This window comes from Manduca sexta, chromosome 27 (assembly GCF_014839805.1).
Source record: "Manduca sexta isolate Smith_Timp_Sample1 chromosome 27, JHU_Msex_v1.0, whole genome shotgun sequence".
NCBI lineage: Eukaryota > Metazoa > Arthropoda > Insecta > Lepidoptera > Sphingidae > Manduca > Manduca sexta.
Window position 1 is genome coordinate 11,117,558 of NC_051141.1, and position 24,304 is coordinate 11,141,861.

Genomic DNA, 24,304 nt, shown 5'->3' on the forward strand with positions numbered 1-24,304 from the left:
TTGACAGTGAAAGTTATTGATTGTGGGTGGGTGTGGTGCTTCCCATTAAGTCAATTTGTAGATCAAACAAAGTATTTCTCATAAAGTTCATCGCCGTCTGCCTTACAGTGTGTATAATGTATATATATGTATATTGAGTAAATACTACTGCCTTGTGCAAGTTGTCCGCAGGCGGTGGCGGGCGTGTCGACGGGCGCGGGCGTGTCTGCGCGGCGGTAGACGCCGGCGCGGTCGTACCCGCGCGTGGTGGGCCCGCGGCACCCGGCGTGCGAGTGTCGCATGTGCGCCGCCAGTGGGGCGACACGCTGCTGCCGGCGCACAGCTCGCAACGCACTGGACAAAAACTTATTTATTACTATATCCAACTGCTGACAGTTACTACGTAATATGCGGGAATGTACACCAACACCACTGTCATTCAGCGTAATATTTTTTGTTTTAATACAGCAATAAGGAAGACCCTGTGTTCTTTTTTAATTTTGGTTTCACATAATGACATTAAGTTTAAATTCAATCATGGTGAAATTCATTGTTGATTATTTAAAAATATAAAAGGTTTATTGAATTTTCCAGGTCTTCAACGCATATCTATAATAACTAAAATATTCAAGATGGCGAACAATTTTGCCAAATATTTTTAAGTATTTGATCAAGATTACGTTTTTGGTTGAAATTCTTTTAGCCGAAACATCGTATAGTAAACGTAATTTTCATACATAGTGCCTAATATGCTGTTTTGTTATGGGAGGGTAGTTTGGGCTTTATAATATAATTTTCATGCTATTATACAACATTAACTACTAGGAAAATCTTTACAAAATATAGATGCGCCATTGCCGCACAGTATATTCTCATATATTACTATGGATCCACCCAATTATCTCCAACTATCATGGTCAAAACGTTACGTAATTCTAGTAATAACTGATTTATTAACAATACTGGAAAGAAAAACAAATTTGAATTCCTGAGTATTCTTCTACAAAATAATACATCATATAAAAATTCGTATGTATTATTGCGCTGTTCGCTGCTACACACGGTGACGTCATTTCGCGATCGCATTTTATTTTTACTAGCTTTTGCCCGGTTCCGCCCCGCGTTATACAGTTGTTCGGGCTAAAGTTTTCCGTTATAACAGTCACACTATATTTTTCCGGGAGTCTATGTTCTTTCCTGGGTCTCAAACTGTCTCCATACCAAATTTCATCTTAATACTATGGGTAGTTTTGAGTTTAACACGTTCAGGCAGACAGATGCAGCGGGGACTTTATTTATAATATAATTTTTGTAGAACTTTTAAGAGGAACAATCCCGCCATACATTATTGTTGCATAACTTTAATCCTTTACGCAGCGCACGCAACCAAAGTTCTCAAAACTAATAAATTTTCCCGTTTTTGCAACATGTTTCGTTACTCCACCGCTCGTATTGGTCATAGCGTGATGCCAAAATATATAGCCTATAGCACTCCGGGAACATAGGCCTATCCAACACAAAAATATTTTTTCAGTTTGATCCGGTAGTTCCTGAGATTAGTCATTACTGCTCCGCTCCTATTGGGCATAGAGTGATGATATATATATATAGCCTATAAGCACTCCACGGACCAAGGGCTATCCAACATAAAAATATTTTTTCAGTTTTAACCGGAAGTTCCTGAGATTAGCGCGTTCAAACAAACAAACAAACTCTTCAGTTTTCTATAATAGTATAGATTTGACACATGTTCAAAGTTGAATAGCTTAATAATTTTCATAGTTTATTCAAGATATTCAAATTATTATTTTACCGTTAATGTAATTCTATAATGTTACTATTTAGAATAGAGGAAACGGATCTCGTGTTAAAGGAAACTTCCATATTTAATGTAAGAAGACACGGCAAGACAATATCTGTAGGAAGAAGACACTTAATACAAGTATTTTAATAAAAATTTAAGAAACTCCACACTTAAGTAAATATTTAAAATAATAATATGTATTAATATGACAACGGGCGAGTAAAGTGAATAAATATTATGTTATAGTTGAAGTATTGCGAATTTTTTATAAGCAAATTATACCTGAATAAGGCGATTTGTAATAAGTTGATGTTTTCCAATCCCTCTTCTTCCGAATGCCACTTGTCGATCGTATGTCTTCATTTTCATTTCTCTCGGTTATATCTTTTCGAAACCTAAAATTTATAATATAAAGAGAAATACAGATATTATTTTTTACAACTATACGTTTCTATAAGAAAAAGTATCCCATAGTTATTAACTCTCGGGCAGTCAAAGGTTCGCAGTTATACGCTTGGTAAGGATACACACCGACGTTTTGAGTCCTAGTATACAATATGTTGAAGAACATTTTCTGCCTTCTTAACAAATAACAATACTAATACAGCAATAATTATACCTAATATGTATGATATAATAAAAATAAAGCATCACACTTACTTGTCCGTAACAGAGGCGAACTGATCAGCATCGTACAGAGCGTCCCACAGCGCGACGAGCGCGCGCACAGGCGGCAGCACGTTCACCACCGTGGACGATGTACCTGGACAACATCGCGGCTAGTGTTTTATACGCAAAGAATAGACAGAAGAGTTCATCACGTAAAGCAAAACTTCAGTGTCCTCTTACTTCTTAAGAATAAATGCCGGATTTTTGTATGGAGAAATTAGTCAGAAGAGTCCCAACAATATTGGGGTTGGAAACTACTTACGTATGGTAAAGAGAACATTTATTTTTACTTAATTACAAAATTATTTTTTGTATAGGATTTACTGGTTCGAGGACATATTAAAGAGAATAGTTTTATGAGTCTATTAACAATTACTTCGTTATAACATTAAAATAGTAAAAAAGGAACAATGGTAATTACTTGCAGTACTGGTGTGCGGTTGCGACTGCGCGAAAGTACTAGCCTCTGTTGTGACTCAGCCACAGAACTATCCTTAGGTTGCGACTTCACTGGGGTTCCAGTCTGCATTTGCGTCTGCGCTGAGGCACTGTCATGTGGTTGTGCCTGCTCTGTGGCACTAGTTTTCGGTTTAGCCTGCGCCAGTGCGCTAGTTTGAGGTTGTGACTGCGGTGGATCACTAGTCTGCGGCTTCGAATGCGCCGGGGAACTACTCTCGGGTTTTGACTGCGCCGAATCGCTAGCCTGCGGTTTCAAATGCGCCGAGGAACTAGGATCCGGCTTTGACTGCGCCAGAGGACCCTGTAGTTTCGAATGCGCTGGGGAACTAGTATCCGGTTTTAACTGTGCTGGAGCAGCCTGTGGTTTCGAATGTGCTGGGGAACTAGTATCTAGCTTTGACTGCGCCGGAGCAGTAGTCTGTGGTTTCAAATGCGCTGGGGAACCAGTATCCAATTTTGACTGCGCCGGAGCACTATCCTTTGGTTTCGAATGTGCTGGGGAACTAGTATCCAGTTTTGACTGCGTTGAAGCACTAGCTTGTGGTTTCGAATGTGCCGGGGAAGCAGTTTCCGATTTTGACTGCGCCAGAGCTTTAGCTTGTGGTTTGGACTGTGTCGAGTCACTATCATGCGGTTGCGACTGCGTCATTGCATTAGCTCCCGGTTGCGACTGTGTCGGAGCTCTAGCTTCTAATTGCGACTGCGTCAGACCAGTAGCTTCTGGTGCTGACTGCGTTGGAGCACTAGTCTGAGCTTGCGAATGCGCCGAAGCACTAGCATGTGGTTCCTCCTCTCTCGTATCGGCGCATCAAGATCGGTTTTGCGCATACGACTCGTAGTAGCTTCTACACCCGAACGAGTCAACGATTCTAGTGTGGAAGGGTGTATACGCAGGTATTGTCCTGTTAGAAAAAATACAGTATTTTAGCAACAAAAAAATATATTTTATATTCTTAAACTTTTTTCACAATATTCAATCAATATAAAAAATTTAAATGTTTTGTAAATATCTGAAAATAACTAATTTAGTATTAGTTTAAGTATTTGAACTTCAACGTGAACAAATAGAAACAATAAAAAAAAATCACGTCGAATTGATAACCTCCTCCTTTTTTTAAAGTCGGTTAAAAAACGAAACTATATCGTTTATATCATTTACCTGCATTGGACACTTCAACGGAGTGTCGCTGGTGTCGCGGCGGCTGAACGTCATGCGGTTGTCGCGTCACAACGCGTGCACCCTGCTTGGGCAGCTGCGGGTGGAACTTGAGGAATGCAGCACACGCTATGGCATCGTGGACTATGCCTGCAGACAGCAACCAAATTTAAAAGAATCCATATCAATAAGCATATTACTCAGAGCGTCTCAAAATATATATACTTAATTCACCTTCATGCCACAGAAGAGCTGCGAATATGGCGCGCAGGCACTCAGCCTGTGTTGGACTGATTGCGTGTTTCTTAGGCAGAGGGGGCGTGGGCGCTGGGCGGGCGGGCAGAGGGGGGAGCGAGGCTGCACGCTTATAGTATGCGTTTCGAGGAAAGCGCTCCCGAGCAGCGGTCTTCGTGCTTACCAGGCCTTCATTCTAAAATACGAATTAAATATTTATATCCAGAACGTATTCAATTTTTCACGTCACTGTGAATGTACTTATCTGTTTAGTTGATATTATAAAATGAATTTGCACGCTCAATTATAGATTGACCATAATCAAAAAGTTTTTTTTGAAAAGAAAAAAGTGTTTTCACAGTCCTACCTTATAAAACGGCATATAACTAGGTAAAAAACATAATAACAAAGAAATTGTGTAACTTGCAAAAAGTTTATGATAACTATTGATATAAAAAAAAATTATGAATTTTGTTTCATTTAAAACATGTTAATAGGATTAAAAATTATTTTGATGAGTTATTTCTCTACGTAAAAGATAGGCAAAACAAATACATTATAGATTTTTTTCATCTGTGTTATAAAACAGTTATATACCTGTAAAATAACCAAGAAGCCTTTATCATTTATTTTGCACAGATATCTAAGAACTATGTAAAGCTTAATTGTGACGTTTCCTACGTGATGCAAGTAATTTTACATCATTTCGAACTCCTCGTGGAGCACATGTAAGTTAAAACATTTGTATAAAAACCTTCGAGGTAGCAGTGAAAAAATGTACGCGTGAGACGGCTTCGTCGGCGGCGCTGTCGGGCGAAGTCTGCGTGCCGGTTTGCGCAAGGCGACTGCCGGTCTTGTTTTCAGCCACATCGATTGTCGTTTCTACTTGGCCTTCTTCAGCTACTTCCTGTGACTCCGGTACAATCTCCGTCTACCGGACAAACAACAATGTAAGACGCTTTTTGTACAATAATGTCATATGCACGAGACTATCCTCTCTAACTTAATTCTTAAGACTGATTCGCTGATAACTGTAAGGCAGGAGCAAAAATCCATTATAAAATTACAAAAACACGTAAATGCGTCGATTGGATGTTCACAAAATCTATTGTGAATTCAAATAAATTAAGAATCTAATAACACGCGATTCCGAGCATGGTACAGCACCGTACAAATGCTATCTATAGCAACATATTGTTGTTCTTTATTTATGTATTTATTTATTATTTTAAACTCTAGTTAACTATAGTATAAAATTCACTGGTTTGATAGATCTGCTAATATAACGAAACTCATGCATCTCTGTTAATTTATTAGAAACTAACAGTGGCGAAGGGTGAAAATTTTCAAAAGGTAACCCGAGGAAATATATTTTATTCTACAATTATCATGTAATACGCTGTTCACAATAAATGAAAATCAGTAAAATATCATAATACATAATAATTTCCTTCTAATGTTTATGACATTATGTCTAAACTCTAAATTTAACAATCACATATTTTGAACATAGGTACTTATCTAAAAGAGCCCAACAAAAATTAATAACCCACACTATACACAAACACTAATTATACATTCTAAATTATTAAAAAATTTCGCGCCAATGGCCCAAAATTAAGCCGCAAATTCTCGGGTTACACTGAAGTACACATACACGCACGCACACATGTATTTTTACGTCACTTCCAAAAGATTAGACAAAGACACCGCGCTGCGTGTGAAAGAGACAACAATATCGCGAGGGAAACTATGCGCGGCCGGGTTCACTTCGAACACTAAGGCGCGAGCACTGCGCGCGAGTTACGATTTAACAAATTGATAATAATATGAACTATGTACCGTAATCGATGAAGTATTGATTTAATGGAATAAGTATAAGATGACTTGTTTCAATATACTATTATTATTCCAGTTATATAGTTATGTCTTTCATTTATTATTTTAATTAATTTACAAAAGGTAACCCGGTAGGAATCGGCTTGTATGGACGCTTCGCCACTGGAAACTAAATAGATAGGTAGTAACTGGACAAACGTTGTCTCACCTCGAGTATAGTGTTGACGTCTCTATAATTGTCACTACAACGTTGTTTGCTCGCTGACCACCATTCTTCACTATTGCCGTTGCTGCGTCGTTGTATCCTTCTGAAACAAACGTGGAACGTCTTTTATATGCGTGTTTGTTAATCTTAATACTAAGGATTGTGTACATAATGCAAATTGCCGTAATAGGTAATAGTAACGTCAGATTTAAATAAACTATTCCAACTTAATTTTCTTTCCGATCCCGAGAATAAACCAATCAATATAATTTTGTAAGGCGGTAAAATAATCAAAACACATCTAAAATGTCGGGAATATGTATCATAGTTAAGATTGTATAAAATGTTATTTTATTATCAACTAAGTCGTTTTTGAATGACCAGAGAAGGGGGAGGAGTGTTTGTACATACATAACATCACGCATTTATCCCCGAAGGGGTATGCAGAGGCGCAACTAGGGCACCCACTTTTCGCCAAGTGTGTTCCGTCCCATGATGTGATAGGGGGCGAGCCTATCGCCATATCGGGCACAAATTCCAGACTCCGGGCTGATACTGAGCAGAAAAACCCAAATAAGGAGTGTTTATGCTACTGGAAATGTCATTCGCCATACATAATACAACGGGACGCTGACAATTCACGTAGGTTTTCGGTCGGGCTGGCACATACAAGCTGTAGATGTTTATATCGTGGGTTGACTACCATAGAAAACTTATTATTCAAAACAAGAATTACTTCGTGGATTGAGAAGAACTCATTTCATTGCTGCCGGTCCTGGCCCGCTTGATCGGCACGAAGCCAAACGGGAACGTCGCCTCCGACAGGTCAATCTGCAAGCCACATCAACATTCATTACACGATTATTGTCCACAAATACTATCTATATATAGTTTTAATATTCAAAGAAGTAATAATGAAATATAAGCAAATATGACGTATCTACATTTAAGTATTTAAGTATGAATCTATGTTCATTTGCTATCGCTAATTTTATTTTATGCCGCTCCAGGTTTAGTCGATTGGATTTCATCTTATCCCATGTTAACGGTGACGTGCGTGCATTAGCTTATATAACTATTGTGACTATGTACAAGAAAGACTTGGAAAAAATACAAAAGAAGTACTGAACAATTGATGACAAAATAGAAAGCCCGGAGTTTCTTTCTGCCTTTCTTCTTCGGGTAGTCATCACTTAGGTAGCTAGTGAAAGGCTGGTAGGTTAGCTAGGTTAGGGCTCATGTCCTCGCCGGTGAGGATCGCGACGCGTTACCCTTCTATTTCCCCCTACTTGCCAGCCCGAGCTGGTTACTTCGGTTTGTACCTAGTCTTTTGTATAAACTTTATCCCTAATTTAAAATGTCCATAGTTATATAAGTAATTTTAATAGTTGTATAGAAATAATAATTATTCTTATTCTTTGTTTTGACGTATCATAAGTGCAACTTTGTTCGCCTACGTGATAAATAAAGTATTTTATTTTTATTTTTTATTTCATTTATCTACATTGCACTTACTAATGTTTCTATTTAAGTCACTTTAAATTGTGTTCGATAATTATTACCGAACCAAAATAAAATAACTAACTGAACTTTTTTGTTAGTATAATATTAGATCTTTATACATACACAATCATATTACATAATGCTTTAAAATATCAGAGTAATGACACTTATAATAAATACGTACTTCTGTGAGACGGTCGCAATTCGGTAAAGCGAATTTGCTGTCATCAGCACAAGTCACTTCTGAAAACAAACACAATGAAAGAAAATAAGTATATTTTCATTCATCCCAGAAAACCTTTCACGCGAAGCTGCAAAGCAAAAGGCAGTCTTTAAAAAATGCCTTTTTACGAGTGAAACACTTTGTCGAATTTTAATCTTGAAATCTACTTACTGCACATGTATTTTTTCAAATACGATTTTTATTCCCTTCGATATAAAAAAAATAAATAAAAAAAGAAATGAAAAATATGGGGTTTTTGTATTAGCAAAACATAATTCTATTAGTCCCATCATAACGTGACGTCAAACTATACCGTAGAGATGTAAAAAATACAACTTGATACGTCTATGCGATCTAAGAAAAAGTATTGACAGAAGGACAAACGAACAACAAAGTGATCCTATAAGGGTTCCTTTACAGGTACAAAGCCCTAAAGTCACAATATTGTTACTAAATACTACTTTTCAATGGATATTTTAGTTACTCTGTCTAAAAAAAGTTTCTGTGACGGTAATTCGGAAACCATTTTTTTTTTATTACACTCTTTAATATTTTTAACAATTAATATTTTTGAGGTTTCTTAATTTAGTTTGTGACGTTGCTTACCATGCATCTGATATCAGTGGCCAACATATATCGTGAATTCACACTGACTGGTAAAATGGCATGCCGTTTATCTAGTTTTAGTTGTGTAATTTTTTGTCATATTCTATGACGTAAAATAGTGCAGTAAAAATATTAAAAAGTACACGCATAAGAGCTATTATATGATAATGTAATTTGGCTCGTACCTTCTGTTACAGATGGAATGTCATCGCTGGAAGGGACCCACGAGGCGATATCGCCGGTTAGATCACCAAAACCACTCCACATACCGGCGCATTCGTCCTAAAACACGAACAAAGTTTCCATAATGATATAGTATCCCACCTTTTCTGTTTGCAAGGATAAGCAGAGGTGTTGTCACATATGGGGTTTGTCTAGTGCATGTAATATACATATTTTGCACTGGTTAACTCACGTATTGAATTTTCTTTAAAGCTCGCCAACGGTCTCACAATATATTTTAGGGTATTTTTGCAGCGGTATTTACATACAATCATGTAAAATAATCGTTCATTTGTTCTTGGTAGGCAAAAGCTTAAAAACAACGATTATGTCGGGTCATACAGGTAACAAAGTACGTAGTAAGTAGTGTAGTGTGGTAGTTAACTATTGACCAAAATATCGTACACATCTATCTACAGTCGAACTTGTCTTACTTGTTGTAAGCTTTTAAGTATATGACAGAGTACCTGAGGGCTGGTGGGCTCGAGAGGTAATAGCAGCGCCTTGTCGAGGTGTCGGTGGTACTGTAGGCACCACGCCACGGCGCAGTCGTCCGCGAACGCGCGCGTCGCATCCGGCCCCAGACGGACCCATGTGCCGTCCTTGTTAACCACCTTCAAGCACATTAAGTATTTTTTAACAAATGAATTTTCGTTATTTCTTTGAAAAAATGTATGACTTTATTTATCGACTAAAATCATTTATAGCTATTCATTACACCGAATAAATGTTGTGTGTAACAATAGATAAAAAAAAACCTAATTTAAGCTGAAATGCTTATTGCCCACGTTATCGTACTACTAATGAACTAATTAAATTCAATTACAACTCGGAAGAATGTTCACGATTGTTACGTCACTAATTGAATTAGTAGAGTATATTGAAAAATCTGGTAAATGAACACAGCACGAGTGCAAAAGTTACCAGACGTGCAGAAATAACCGTTCCTGTGTCGTTACATAGTAGTTGAAGATAACCGGCTCGTACTCTAGTAGGATTTCCATATTTAGCTTGCAAAAGTAGCGCAAAGCGATGTCGATGCTGACACCTGCATTTGTACGTTTACCCTTATTTGATTTTATAAAATATTCATAGTTAGATTTGTCGCTGAAAATAATTATTATACCTTATGCAAAGGTATTTCGCCATTTAGGACAAGATGCGGTTTAAATGAGGGCCTGAGTATAATAATATAAATTTCATACATAGTAAAGATTATTCGAGACAATACCTACTTAGTTTGGAATCAAGACGTGACAAGTTTCATTAATGATGTACCTCTTCAACGAATTCAATAGTCTCTCCGGGCGGCACTCGGCCAATCTCCTCCGCTTGCAAGCTCGGGCTGGCCCTCACTCGCAGCCCCGCACTGAACAGCGTGATGGAGCGACGCAGCTTGGACGGAGCAGACGACGGCGCCGCTCCGCAAGCTTGCAAGCTACGTTCCGCTTGCCCTTCGGTTACCACTTCTGCCACTTCTATTGTCAACTCCTGGGAAATTAAGGATATTATTCATTTTCTATTTCATAGACAATTGAGACCACAATATCCTCGAAGTAGTATCAATAGCTCATCCCGATACATAAACACAAGCGTTTTAAAATTTTATGATCAAAATTGAATATTTAAATGGTTTCGCTAAATATTAAAGTGCCCGCAAACGATATGCTATAAATCATTAAATAGATTTATTACTGTGCACCTCAGGGTAGGTAATAAAGGTAAACAATTATAACAGAAACACAATAATTATGTCATATCTTCAGGCATTGTATTTAAACTAAACTCTTAACAATACATTTGCATCCGACACGGAATGACAAAGATTATGCGTTTCTGACCAATGCGTTCTGACCACCATGATATATGTTGCCGAGACCTGGACGTTCACATGCGATGTTTTGCACAAAATGGGTGTCACAAAAAGGGCTTTAGAACAATCTATGCTTGGCATTAAATTAAAAGATCAAATCCCTAACAATGAAATCCGACGACGAACAAAAGTTCGAGATATACGATTACGATTCGCTATGGAACTCAAATGGCGTTGGGCAGAACATGTAGCTAGACGACGCGATGACAGGAAGAGTAAGCCGCAAACTGAGTGGTGGCTAAGACAAGGCAAGCATAGCGTAGGCCGTTCAGCGGCAAGATGGGTGGACGACACTGTAAGGATCGTGGGTGGAACCTAGATGCGATGGGCTCGAGACCGAAAAAGATTGCATGATATAAGAGTCCTATACCTAGCAATGGGAGTCTACAGGTTGTGGATTACTATTTAGTATAATCTATTTCACCAGCAAATTTTAAACAACTCCTAAACAATTGCTGTGTGTTTGAAATCATAAATAATAAGTGAGTACCTGTGGCACGGGCAAGTCGTCCAGCATGCACCTGAAGATGTAGACGCCAGGCGCGCGCGGCGTCCACGCGGCGGCGTACGAGCCGTCTGGCTGCACGCGCACCGTCAGCCGCTCCACCGGCACGCACCCGTTGATCACGAACGCAGACGTGCTCGGACATGACTCGCCCCATCTGCCGCTCGCTAGACGCAATTCCTCAAACGAGAAGTTCTGGTATGCCTGAGGATGGTATAGCTTGTGATTAGATACAGTTTGTATTATTTACCTTAAAGGAGCATGCTCATCCGAGTATGGAAGTCCATCCCGAATAATAACATTTTTAATAATACTGAAAATTACTTGATTGTAAATAACGCAAATAATATGAGTCCAACGTCCCAACCCTAACCTATTCTATAATCGAGTTTTTTTAATCCGGCGGAATAATTTAATAACTGTAAATACGACAATATTGCCAGTTGAACCTTAGTGCTGAGCCTATCGATAAAAAGGAAAGGTTTTAGTATATTTTGTGCGGACTTCAAAATATTTTATTATTGTCAAGTACACGGTCCTGTGTTATATAAACGTTTCCAAAACTCTTATATTTTTCTATGCATTATTAAGTTCAAACCTACAATAATATCATTCTTCATTCCTTGGAATCAAATCGATCAGATCATTTTCACGAATGCAAATGCGCGATATTATTAACCGATAATAATAATGCGTGGCGCCAAGTTTGGGGTGACATTAATAGATTAACGTATATTGAATATTTATATATTTACAATGAACCTGTAAATTTCCAAACGTACCATTAAAAATGTCGATGATTAAAATTCTTGTAGATACCTCTGGCAACACTTCAGTTATTAAATTTCTACGCCGATTTAAGAGTCGACTATAATATCAGCTAGTCTCTTGCAGAACGAATCATAATCAGAAAATATTTTACAACCATTTTTGCATCAGTATATATATACACCTTCTGCCTAATTACTTATACTCATTATTCATTTTCAGTTTATTTTTCTGTCAAAATGAGTTCAATACGTAGAAATTAATATTTCCTAGTTTAGTTTATGCTCCGACTGTTCCGAGGTCGCTTTATATTATATTATTAAGTATTTAATAAAAGGTGGAATGTATCAAAAAAAATTGAGACACCAATAGATATTAAAAACAGTACAACAAAGGAATTCTTGCATGGTTCCTCTTGTATTTTCCGCGCAACTTGAGAACTGCATTACACTATTAAAAATTCTTGGAATACCTTTCGTACATGTAAACAACATTGGCGAAGATTCTTTATAACCCGATACCCGTCGGTATCCATGTCATGATGTATGTAGAATATAATTTATCATTGGAATGATTTGCAGACCGCATTTGTGCATATTAGTACAAACCTATATGTTGTGTCGGCTTCCCTGTCGGAAGACTTCATCCTTCGCCAGTGCTAAACAATTTAATGACTTAAAAAGTACAGTAAAAGCTACCTTCATCATCGATATCGCTTGGAAGCTCATGGTTTCCTTGAGGGTTGGCTGGTAGGGCGCGTCGGGGATGGGCTCGTGTTCATACGCCGCTAGCGTCGCGCGGCTTGGCCGCGGTGCACTCTCCTCTAATCTTTGCACGACCACCTGGCGGACAAATAACATGACAATTTGTTGAACTAACAAAAATGTTTAAATACTAGTACGTATACTTATTATCGTAATATCGAACAATTGAAGAAGGGTTAAAACAACATAAAAACATATTTTAATAAAATTTTGAATTCGAGTAATGTTCCATTATTGACTAGTCACTATCATGTCAGAACGTTTGTTTGTTTAATATAGTAGCTCGACGTCACATCCTAAGATACAGACATCGTCGTTGCAACTCGGTCAGCCTGATTTCCGCTACACATCGCTTTACACGTCACCTGATCTTAAGCTTCATGCAATATTAGAATTTTGTCTCAAAGAAATTTGATGTCTCTTTCCACTACTGAATTTTCGAAAATTTTATAATGGTAGGTATTCGATATTTTATTATCGATATTATGTCACCGTTTTAGGGCCATTTAGTTTACACTTAATGAAACTTTCCAATGTCACAACGTTACAACCAACTTATTAACTTGAAATTCGATAGAAACTGTTCAAAGGTTTATCAATATAAACAGTTACAGTGACATCTACTAAGAAAGAAAAACATTAATTAAACAACTGATACATAATGAACAAGTTAACTCATTTATCTACGCAATAAATATATTCAAACATCCTATTTTACTCCAATAATGCTCTAATGAAAGCAAATGGTTAGGTATCTACTTGATGTTGAGAAAGTCTTATTTCATTATGGTCAGTGTGAACAATGTAAATCGTCCATGTATTATTGTAATATGGTACATGTTACAAAATGTAGAGCATACAGCGAGTGGTGACAGCCGACCGGTAACCAAAATCCGCTGAGCTATTTCGCTTACACGTCCAGTTTATGAAAACATTACAAACCTGATTGGGTTTCACAACCCACTCGTGATATTTACACAGCACGGGGCTTTATATATTATTAGAATAGATTTAAAATGTTTCGTGTTTTAAATCCTTAACTTGTAACACATAATCTTTTCATTGTAATTAGTTACAGATGATGACAGATAGTTGTAAATATTTAACACAACTAACCGCAAAACATGACTTATTCAATTTGTATAAAGAAATCAAAATCAAGACTGGAAAAAACACTTTTCACGACACAAGACGGTGGAGGTTAAAACATGCCTTGCCTTGTTAAAAATCACGATGTGGAAGGTTGGGGATAGGCAACGTAGAAGTGTTCAAACTCTTTGAAGAACACTAAGGGGCAAATTTGGAGTATAATATACTAATATTATAGTAGTAGCATAATATACTATATAATATAATATACTCCAAATTTGCCCAATCGCACTTGCTTGTTTAGCAATACCTCCTGATATTCATTAGTACGTCATGTTACCCTCGAGTGCACAGACGCAAAGTAAAAATAATTATTATGCTTGCTCATCAACTATGTGTAAAGTTTCAACTTTCAACAATAAGCTTTTAATATCATGAACAACTGACGCTATGACATAAATCTAATCGGTAAAAAGTTTTATAAACGGTACACAGTGAACATCGTACATGAAATTGCATTTATTTCAACTATGACGTATAAATTCACTCTACCAGAAAGAAATACTCAGAAATGATATCAAACAGCTTCACTAATCCAATCCGCGATGTTATGAAGATAGCAAAAACTATACAATAAACTGACGAGAACATTATTTTGGAGGAATTGATATAATTAGAGGATACTTTTCGATGTGGACTTAGTAATCTTCACTTAGTACGGATTTACAAAGTGTACCTACGACTGAATTGAAACCAAAGCTTTGGTATATTCCCTGCTATTCACCAAATGCCGAAACAGTCTCAATTGAATAGCGAACACAAGCCGGCGGTCAGTCCAACGCCCACCCGCCCCAGCCACAGTTAGAGACATTTATTAGGCTTTGATTAGTATGACGGCACCACGCCCAACGTCGGGGTTTCAATATGGCAACAGCGATGGATAATCATTGGACCTCAGACGGATTTCGATTACGATTAGTATCGATATTCCACCACCAGATTGTAATTGAAGAATGAATATATATCTAAGTTCTTAGCAGTTCAACTTTATTAACATTATGCCAAAACGTATCATACACGAATAAAGAATATTTTCGCAAACTATTCCGGTTTAAATTTTGCGATTTTTTGGTCACTTTGTAGATTAGTGCTAATATGCAGTGTATATGAGTGTATTTCTGTCTGAAAGTGTGATGTTGTCGCCCGTACGAATTCTCTTAGAGTAGTATTATTGGCATTAAATATTGCCACGTCTACTTTATATTTGAGTATTGTACATTATTTCGGGTAATAAAAGTCAATACTTTATGAAAACGTACACAAAAATACTTTATTTAGTATGATTTGATTCCCTAGGATTTAATTTTCATTTAACATACTGAAAAATATTGGCCGTAAGAAATTTTGCATAAAAAAGCAACAAATTATAATACAAAATAGCAGCAAGTATTTAATAAAATTTTAAATGTCGTTAGCGGCTACGTCAGTAGTTATAAATTATTTTCTATAATCAATAGTAAATAGCGAGACGACAGAAACCAAGCGCCATGGAATCTGGCAAAAAAAATAATTTCTATCTTCTTATTAACTAAATATATTATATTGTAAATATGATTATGATGTTAATTAATGATAATTGTATGTAATTTTTTTTGTCCTTTACCTAATGTCACTTAAATGGAAAAACAGGAATAACATATTCTTTTTAATAAAAATATATATTATAAGACTAGCTTTTGCCCGCGGCTCCGCCCGCGTTACAACGTTTTTCGGGATAAAGTATTCCGTTATAAAAGTCACGCTATAAATTTTCCCGGGAGCCTATGTCCTTCCCATGGTCTCAAACTGTCTCCATACCAAATTTCATCTTAATACGTTGGGTAGTTTTTGAGTTTAACACGTTCAGGCAGACAGATGCAGCGGGGGACTTTATTTATAATATATTTTTGTAGAACTTTTTAAGAGTAACAATCCCGCCATACATTTTTGTAGCATAACTTTAACTGGTTACGCAGCGCGCGCAACGGCAGCTCTCAAAACTAATAAATTTTCCCCGTTTTAGCAACATGTTTCATTACTGCTTCGCTCCTATTGGTCATAGCTTGATATGATATATAGCCTATGGGACTCCAGGAACAAAGAGCTATCAAACACAAAAATATTTTTTCAGTTTGAACCGGTAGTTCCTGAGATTAGCCATTACTGCTCCGCTCCTATTGGTCATAGCGTGATGATATATAGCCTATAGCACTATACGATTAAAGAGCTATCCAACACAAAAATATTTTTTCAGTCCGAACCGGTAGTTCCTGAGATTAACTATTACTGCTCCGCTCCTATTGGTCATAGCGTGATGATATATAGCCTATAGCACTCCACGAACAAAGGGCTATCCAACGCAAAAAGAATTTTTCAGTTTGGACCGGTAGTTCCTGAGATTAGCGCGTTCAAACAAACAAACAAACTTTTCAGCTTTATATAATAGTAAGTATATAGATAGATATTTTATGTTTTGGTAATTTGAAAATATTATTACTAAAATCACTTTCTTAAGGCAATACCTCAAGGTCCATTTTCATACATTTTGTTTCACCTTTAATCTGGGTAACTAAACAAGTATTGGCAAGTAAAGAATTTAAATTCACGTCTAGTTAGTGATTAGTTCTCGCACTTGAAAGAAAAACGTAAAAATAATTAATAATCATGGATATTTCTGCCTTTAAAATTTCGTCATATTAAATTTTAGTTTAGTTACCCAGATTAAAGGTGAAACAAAATGTATGAAAATGGACCTTGAGGTATCGCCTTAATCTTTTATTGCATAATCTTGATAATTATATATAAGAAACATACATACATATAGGGCTGCCACCTTTTTTTTGAGCAAATAAAGTACATCGGTAAATTGAATGTAGAAAGAAAAGTACATGGTGTCAAAATAAAGTACAAATGATTTCTGCTTTATTATTTTGCTTATAAATATATATAATATTTGGGAACTTTTAACAAATAAAATTAATATTTCAAATTTAAATACGTGTTTTTATTTTTTTCGTCTCGTAATTTAATATTCTACATCACAAAATTTAAAATTTCTCTGTGAATGCTGACGTAGAAGGAATCGAGAATAAAAATGAATTTAATGCATACAATTAAAAAATATATACCATCAGGCTTATCAAATACTTGCTGCCATTTTTGTACTATTAATTACAGCTGTTTTACGCAAAAATTCTTACGAACAACTCTAGAGGAATCATATCATGGTAAATAAAGTATTTTCGCATACTTTATTGTTCTCATAAAGTATAGATTACAATTACCCGAAATAACGTACAATACTTTATTATAAAGTACGGGTGGCAACCCTACATACATAACATTAACTTATATAATATAAGAATGGCCCGAAGAAACAAAAATATTACAGATCAATTATTTAAACTTTTACGTCGATATTTACTATTACCACAGAGACACAGCATGAAAGTTATATTTTGAACTAAACAACATTATTTTTTATACCTGACTTTACATCGGTGACAGAATGTATTCGTTAAACAATCAAACAACAATGCAACGGAAGGAGACATGACATCGATTATGTATTCGAATGCACTGTGGCTCATATCTCAATTGGTCGCACGCAAGTCATGCATCCATATCGTTATACTGTTCAAGTCATGCAGGTTCAAAAATTTGAATCCCGTATAGGCTTAGATGAAAAATACGGATATATCAAAAATACGATACTTTTACAGAATATAATCGAAATAAAAAAGCTACCAATTCCAAAATAAAATTAAGTAGGTATTAATACAAACATAAAACGATGATATGAATGAAAAAAATGCTTGTGTGTGTAAAGTAAATTATATTTTTTTGGATTGTAGTGTTTTTGGAATCGGTTTCTTCTTTACTTAGTTTCGATTATTTCCTTTTTCTCAGTAAAAACAAAACACCTGTTTGAACCCAAGACAAAAACAATCATTCTTATCCTATTTAATTACAGAAGGAATCAATGAAATCCGATTTCATTTTGAGGTGTTCCTTTGATCAATTTTGTGGTTCAAGGCCCTATAAAACTGAACTAGAACCATTTCAAAGCTTTTGGAAAGTAAAAAGAATCTTTCAAACTGAACTACGGGGTAAAAAATGATCGTCTAACAAACATAAAAAACTACAACATATGTGGATAAACTTTAGTCCTTTGCAGTCGGTTTGATAAAAAATTGAACTTTTATCTTTGAATATTTATTTCAGAGTATCAAGTTCGATATATTTTTATAATACCTAAGCATCACACTGATCAAAAATCCCTTATTTGTTTACATAAATATGTGACGAATGTGGTTTAATTTAAATTAAACATAACAGTTTATTTTGTAATGTATTACATTTTTAAAATTTTGAATATTTAAACAGTGCTCATAAATCATAACAATAATCATAACCGGCATTTGACCTAAATATGGAAATATGTATTATGTTATTACATACGTATATCGATTATATTATTAAATATCGATATTTTTTTAATTTGCCCCTATAAATCCTATATTGGAATCATGGTATTTGCAACATCATCATTGGATTAGATAGTGGGTTAGACTTTATATAGGACCGATGATACAAGCATTGTAAAGTATCAAGCGCAATAAAGGGCTGACTAATGAGACAACAAAACATTTGTATCGGTAGTGCACCCTCAAATCAAACCTGATCTGATCATCACCAGCTGCGCCTTGCTCACTGTAAAAGTAATATAAATTACATTCAGACTACCTACATTTTAAGATAAATGTCTTAATTATATACAGAAATGTACAATATACGGTGGTATAATTCGAAATAAGTAGGGGAGCGCGGGGCAATGAGAGCCACCGGGCAATGGGAGCGATGGTGATTGAACAAAACCTAGGCACATTTGCGTGCTCGTAAGCACTCGGCTGTTTCCGTCTACCATCAAGTAACTTCATCTGAACCGCATGAGTTGCTAGTGCAATGAATTAAATCACGAGGGACGGTTGTGTGTTTTTCACCTTAAGCTTATAAAAAATCTGCCGAATACCAGCGCTAAAGTAAGCATGAAGTTATGTTCATATTTTATTAGGTTTATGCTTATTAAATCCGTAGATTAATTTACTTACAAGTCCAATAGGTTAAATTGTGATTAAAAGTATAACTACATATTTATGTTATTACTTTTCAAAATGGTGGTCAGCGGGATATGGTAGCCTACTTTTGATCTCACTATCCGACATAGATCCTATTAACTTTTATATTATATTTTATTATCATTTTAGACACATGTATCTTCTTGTTATTTTAGATGCTATGTAAAAAAATCGGGCAACCACAAAAACTTCTTGGACGGTTGATACATTAGAAAATTCACTGTAATATAATTTAGCGAAATCTAACGATGATAGCTACAAAGACTCTCCAAAGCTGGGAAGACGTACTGTATTAGTTTAAGGATCAAACAGTTATTGACTTTACTAATGTTGTCTCCATTGTAAGCCCACTGCCACAACAACTCATCTCTGAAAAAGGAATAACTTTGAAGAACAAACAGCATTCTGAAATCTTAACAAACACATCAATGAAAACAGTATTTGAAGCAAAGAACTGAAAAAGAGAATAAGACAAAGACTATTAAGTTTGATAATGGAAACCGTAATAAATAAAACTTTGCCAAGGAATAAGCAAAATTTAATAAATTAAAACTTGCCAAAGATATAGGGGATAAAGGCAAGAGGATTATAATCAGAAACGAAAGGGCTAAAAAGGCAAAAAAATCTTTATGTAAAAGTGATGATGATTATACATCTACTGATCAAGTAGACGAAAATGAAATTTGATGAGATACAAGATTCAGATGAGAAAGTTTCATGTGCGATTTGTTTCGATACGGGAAAAGGTGGAGAGATGAGGTTCCGATGCAGGAGTTGTGAAAACTGGACCAATAAAGAATGTTCTAGCAGTGATAGTCCAGATTCTTATATTTCTGCTATTTGTTAGGATCCGCAAAATTTTGGATCTTTTGTTTTCCTTTAATTATTTGATTTTTATGCTTTTGTTTTATTTGAAATGTTTATTTTTTTGCTTTTATTACAAAATCTCATTATAAGTTAAAGCTAGTTTAATTTTCGGGAAAGAGTAAATATTATGGCTCCTATTTCCCATATGAGCGTTAAATGGGCTCCCATTACCCGAGTGTGTCGGGGAATGGGAGCGACTGACTTTTTTTGTAAAATCATTATTGTACCTGAATTTATGATTGTAATTGATTATAACTGTGATTAAAATATACTTTAATAACCAAGGTAATAGTTCCAAATAAAAAATTACAAGAATGTTAACAAGTATGGTTTTTATCAAATTTTTCCTTTAGTAGGCTTCAATTACCCTGTTCTCCCCTACGTGACTACTATCTTCATTGCTCGAGCTGTCAAAACGTTCGGAGATAGACTCCATTTATTTAGAATAAAATTCCTGCAAATTTCAATTTTTAATGGAATCAGATTACTATTGCTTAAATAAAGTACTTGGAATATTTTTATTATAAAAAGAACATTCGTTCATTTAAAAATATATCCTTTCAGGAATTCAATCTGCGACATCACAGGCTATTAGAGTGCCGTCGCCGGCGGGCACGAGGGCTTTTCCTTGAAGTCTAATGCATCCTTATATCGTTTAATGCCATTTCAACACTGCGTAATAAATTAAATAACATTTAGCTCCACATCAATTGGAATTTCATTATCTCCTCTTAAACAGAATAAATAAGCACTTCGATCAATTTAAACCTAAATTAACAGCTTTCGCGCAAAAAGATTTCAACATCCAGGTCTGGAAATGGAGAATAAGTCTATTTCAATTAAAACTTCATACAATTTGAATTTCGGAGAACGTTATAATATTATAAGGGACAGTTAATGTACACCACCTATTTTTATATGTGTACAGGTATATAAGAAAAACACTCCTTACAGTTTATCCTTGTGTTGTAATGTCCAACACAAAACACAGAAGGCACAATCAAACAGTATTTTATACATACAGTTATGTTCAGTGTAGGAAAGTTGCCTACAATATGATAAGCCCAAAACTTTCTTGTGGTAGATAGTATGTATTTGAACACTGCGCGATCTGACAACAAAGAGCATTTAACGCTACTTGTGCTAAGTAAGATACTCACGTAAAGCGTACATAACACCTGATTATGAAAAAATATATAGAATGAATTGTAAGACTAAGATTGTATATTAAGTATAATTATGATTGATTTGTTAAAGGCTATTATATATATTTGACTGTAAGTTAGGTTATAATCTGGAATCATAAGCGACAAAGAACTGAGGGAAGGACTCGGCTTCGGTCATGCTACGCATTTGTGACTCAAACTGGTTCAATGCGTGTACTGTTAATTAGTTACAACACAAAAAAAATATACATAAAATTACAAAAGATTTAAGTTATATACATATATGCCCTTAGTTTTAAGTTCAGAAAAAGGAAAGACTTTTGGTATAACACAAAAAATACGTCTAATTTAACGCGTTCAAACGAAAGATCATGTAAAAAATCACGTCTTTACGTAATATCTAGTGTTAAAAAAGTTACACATGTACTATAGAAGACTGCGAACTCATAATACGAGTACTAATAAACTTATTCGCTACCAATATTTAAGTTGCTGAGAACATAAAGATACTCCACGTGCTTCGTGAAAAGATTCGGTCGCATTAAATATTACACTTTCTCGTATTTTGCATTCTTCAACGAACGTAATATAATAGTATGCAATTGAAAACAGGATATTTCAATCATCAGGTTTATCGTACATCATTTTCGACACGGCGACTGTATAATGTGAACTACATATAAAAATAAATGTGTAAAAATTAGTTCACGGCAACTATATCTCTAGCCAGGCTTTCCTCTGAATAAATTTACACGGCAAGATATATATTTCAAATATAGGTCGTGTTAAACAGTAAACAGGTTGACAGACCTTCTCTGATTGCTGTCGCGCCTAACCTGCCGCAATATTGAAAATAAACTGTAGAGAAACAGGCTAAATGTTAACCTGGAACAAGTTTTATATTGAATTGTAGTTTATTGATTACACTGTAGATTGTTTGACAAACCCTGTAAGATAGCGGGCTCATTTCATCGTCGAATTATATCAATTAATTTCTGCCGCACTAAAAACAAAATACATAATTTAATTACTTACCTCTACTTTGAGAGCTGGCGACGAGACTGCGTCGCCGTATTGGTCTCGTATCAAAATAGGAAGGCTGGATTTGACTGCTGGTCTTGGTGGGGTAGCCGGGGGCTTCATTTCGCACTTAGCAGGTTCCACGCGGGGGGTGGGGGCCAACCACCTCGCCAGGCGACCGCCAGCTGTGCTCTCTGCTCCCGCTACAAAATCCGACAAGAACTGTCGCTCTGTCGATGCACATCTGTGGACAACACAGATTGGAAAATGTTTTACTACAGGTACGCTGAAAAGCAATCATTTAACTCAATATCTTTTTCATTGCTAAATGTATATAAGTATAATCAGTCGTAGTACCTCATAGTTCAAACTAATACGACTAAAGACATATATATTATTATGTATAAAAATTGGTTAAATGATGAAAGAAGTTTAAAAAGTACCAGACACGATGAAGATATATTTGTCTAAAGTATTTATGCATCAGTATCAGAGGGCTAGTTCTATAGTCTCAAATACAACTAAAGCAAATGAATAATCAGCTGCTAAACATCGTTCGGTTCGCAAATACACATTTTAACCGCCTACTTCTTGTTTAAAAACTGCAGTCAAACATGATATTTCCGACTTTATTCGAGAAGACTTGAAATATGTTTGATCCACTTGTTCATTTGCAACGTACGTACATACTAATAGGAAGGTAAGGTCTGATGTTAGTTTCCGACTATATAACGATCACCACTCTTAATATATTGAGTTAGTTCGTGGAATCGCGATCCGGCATCCAGCAGTATATATCCAATATTATGTTACTGGCTGCCACAAATCTGGTGACAGTTGAGAAGCGCGTTGACTCTTCTTGCTTGATATCCTAATTGGACTACACGACTATGATATCACAGGTCAAGCGCAATTATTCTTCAGTGCGTAAAAGGTGATAGAGATTCCATACTTAAGATTCAAATACTGACTAGACCCAGAGTCGTTAATAGATTTAGTAGTTTTACAAAATCACTAATGAGCATTAAATAAAAATTACAATAACCATACATAATACGACCCTAGGCAAAAATATTTTTAAAATAACCAACAAACTCAATCAAATCGAAATTTTAAAGCAGTGCATAGCAAAAACAGTTACTGGACTCCCAACTTTAAGGAGTATCCTCATCATTAGAGCACTGGCTGAGGCATGTTTAACGATACATTTTATGGTGTGAACATTTAAAAATAGGAGTAGACGCAGTCCAAGTCGACGACTGGGATATAATTAAATATTTCACCGCACAAGTGGCCGCTTCGTTGACATATCAATGAAATTCCAACCCCACTTTTGTTGCACGGGTAGTTTAACCTTAGCGAGGAAAGGATTTAAACATTCATATCATAAAAATGTACGTATTTTCGAATGCGTTTAAATGACAAGATACGTTTAAGAACGTGTATAGGCGTATTCTTAGAAATAACAAATATATATTATGAAATAAGCTAAAGCCGAAACACGTCAAATTATTAACTCCATTGTATCCAATATAACGAATTAGTATAATAATATATCTTATGAAATTGAGATAATCTTTTCGATACAAGCAGAAGAAACTACAGTATTAAATTATTTTATTAAGGTTTTTGGAGAATGTAAAAAGACTATTAGTTATTAAGTTAGATTTTATGACTAATAGTTTTCGTCTTCTGTGTGAGCGATAGGATCATTTCTAGCCAGGATTATTCTAAATTTGTGATACTAAACAGTTGGGCGTAATGACGCGGACGTCTACGAAGTACTACACTAAAGTTTAATATATTTAAAATATGTGGTTTCTAATCGTATTGATGATTAGAAAAAACTTTACAGAAATTTGAAATCTAATATAAGTCTCGTAACGTAGAGTGGATGAATTTTATAGTTAATCAGTGTATCGGAATAAGTTTTAGCAACTTTTGGTATATGAAATTGGTAGTTCAGACGCCTCATAAGTATTTTGGAGATTCTTTTAATACAGTTGCTTTTAACTGTGTAACTCACATAATGGTTAATATTTTCCATTGCCCAAGCACACTTTAAATGCAAGGAAAATTGTGAATCGAGGAACCAAGAATAGGGATTTAAGTTTTATGTGTTAATTGCTGCTCGACACATAAATTTAAATTGTTGATATAAATTTTTAATCAGATC

General features: G+C 35.5%; 2 protein-coding genes and 1 long non-coding RNA gene across 3 annotated transcripts in view; all 3 read right to left on the bottom strand.

Annotated features, from left to right (window-relative positions):
- Window positions 1-295: 295 nt before the first annotated feature.
- LOC119190870 lies at window positions 296-2,510 on the bottom strand. The gene is made up of 3 exons (XR_005113253.1): window positions 2,444-2,510; window positions 2,066-2,178; window positions 296-333 (listed from the first exon to the last, which is right to left on the bottom strand). It is a non-coding gene; the product is annotated as an uncharacterized LOC119190870 (long non-coding RNA).
- Window positions 2,511-2,525: 15 nt separating this feature from the next.
- Window positions 2,526-3,560, bottom strand: LOC119190888 (salivary glue protein Sgs-3-like). Its single transcript, XM_037444154.1, has 2 exons — window positions 2,874-3,560; window positions 2,526-2,546 (listed from the first exon to the last, which is right to left on the bottom strand). The coding sequence occupies exons 1-2, from the start codon at window positions 3,558-3,560 to the stop codon at window positions 2,526-2,528; spliced, it is 708 nt and encodes a 235-aa protein (XP_037300051.1).
- A 56-nt stretch (window positions 3,561-3,616) lies between these two features.
- Window positions 3,617-24,304, bottom strand: part of LOC119190889 (E3 ubiquitin-protein ligase MYCBP2-like) — a 24,084-nt gene continuing 3,396 nt past the window's right edge. The window contains exons 2-14 of the mRNA XM_037444155.1: window positions 22,144-22,372; window positions 12,744-12,887; window positions 11,263-11,481; window positions 10,178-10,390; window positions 9,367-9,513; window positions 8,863-8,959; window positions 8,033-8,091; window positions 7,082-7,176; window positions 6,349-6,448; window positions 5,056-5,232; window positions 4,302-4,497; window positions 4,071-4,217; window positions 3,617-3,813 (exon numbers count right to left, since the gene is read on the bottom strand). Coding sequence (XP_037300052.1) covers window positions 3,617-3,813; window positions 4,071-4,217; window positions 4,302-4,497; window positions 5,056-5,232; window positions 6,349-6,448; window positions 7,082-7,176; window positions 8,033-8,091; window positions 8,863-8,959; window positions 9,367-9,513; window positions 10,178-10,390; window positions 11,263-11,481; window positions 12,744-12,887; window positions 22,144-22,372 — 2,020 coding nt within the window. The remainder of the gene's footprint in view (window positions 3,814-4,070; window positions 4,218-4,301; window positions 4,498-5,055; window positions 5,233-6,348; window positions 6,449-7,081; window positions 7,177-8,032; window positions 8,092-8,862; window positions 8,960-9,366; window positions 9,514-10,177; window positions 10,391-11,262; window positions 11,482-12,743; window positions 12,888-22,143; window positions 22,373-24,304) is intronic.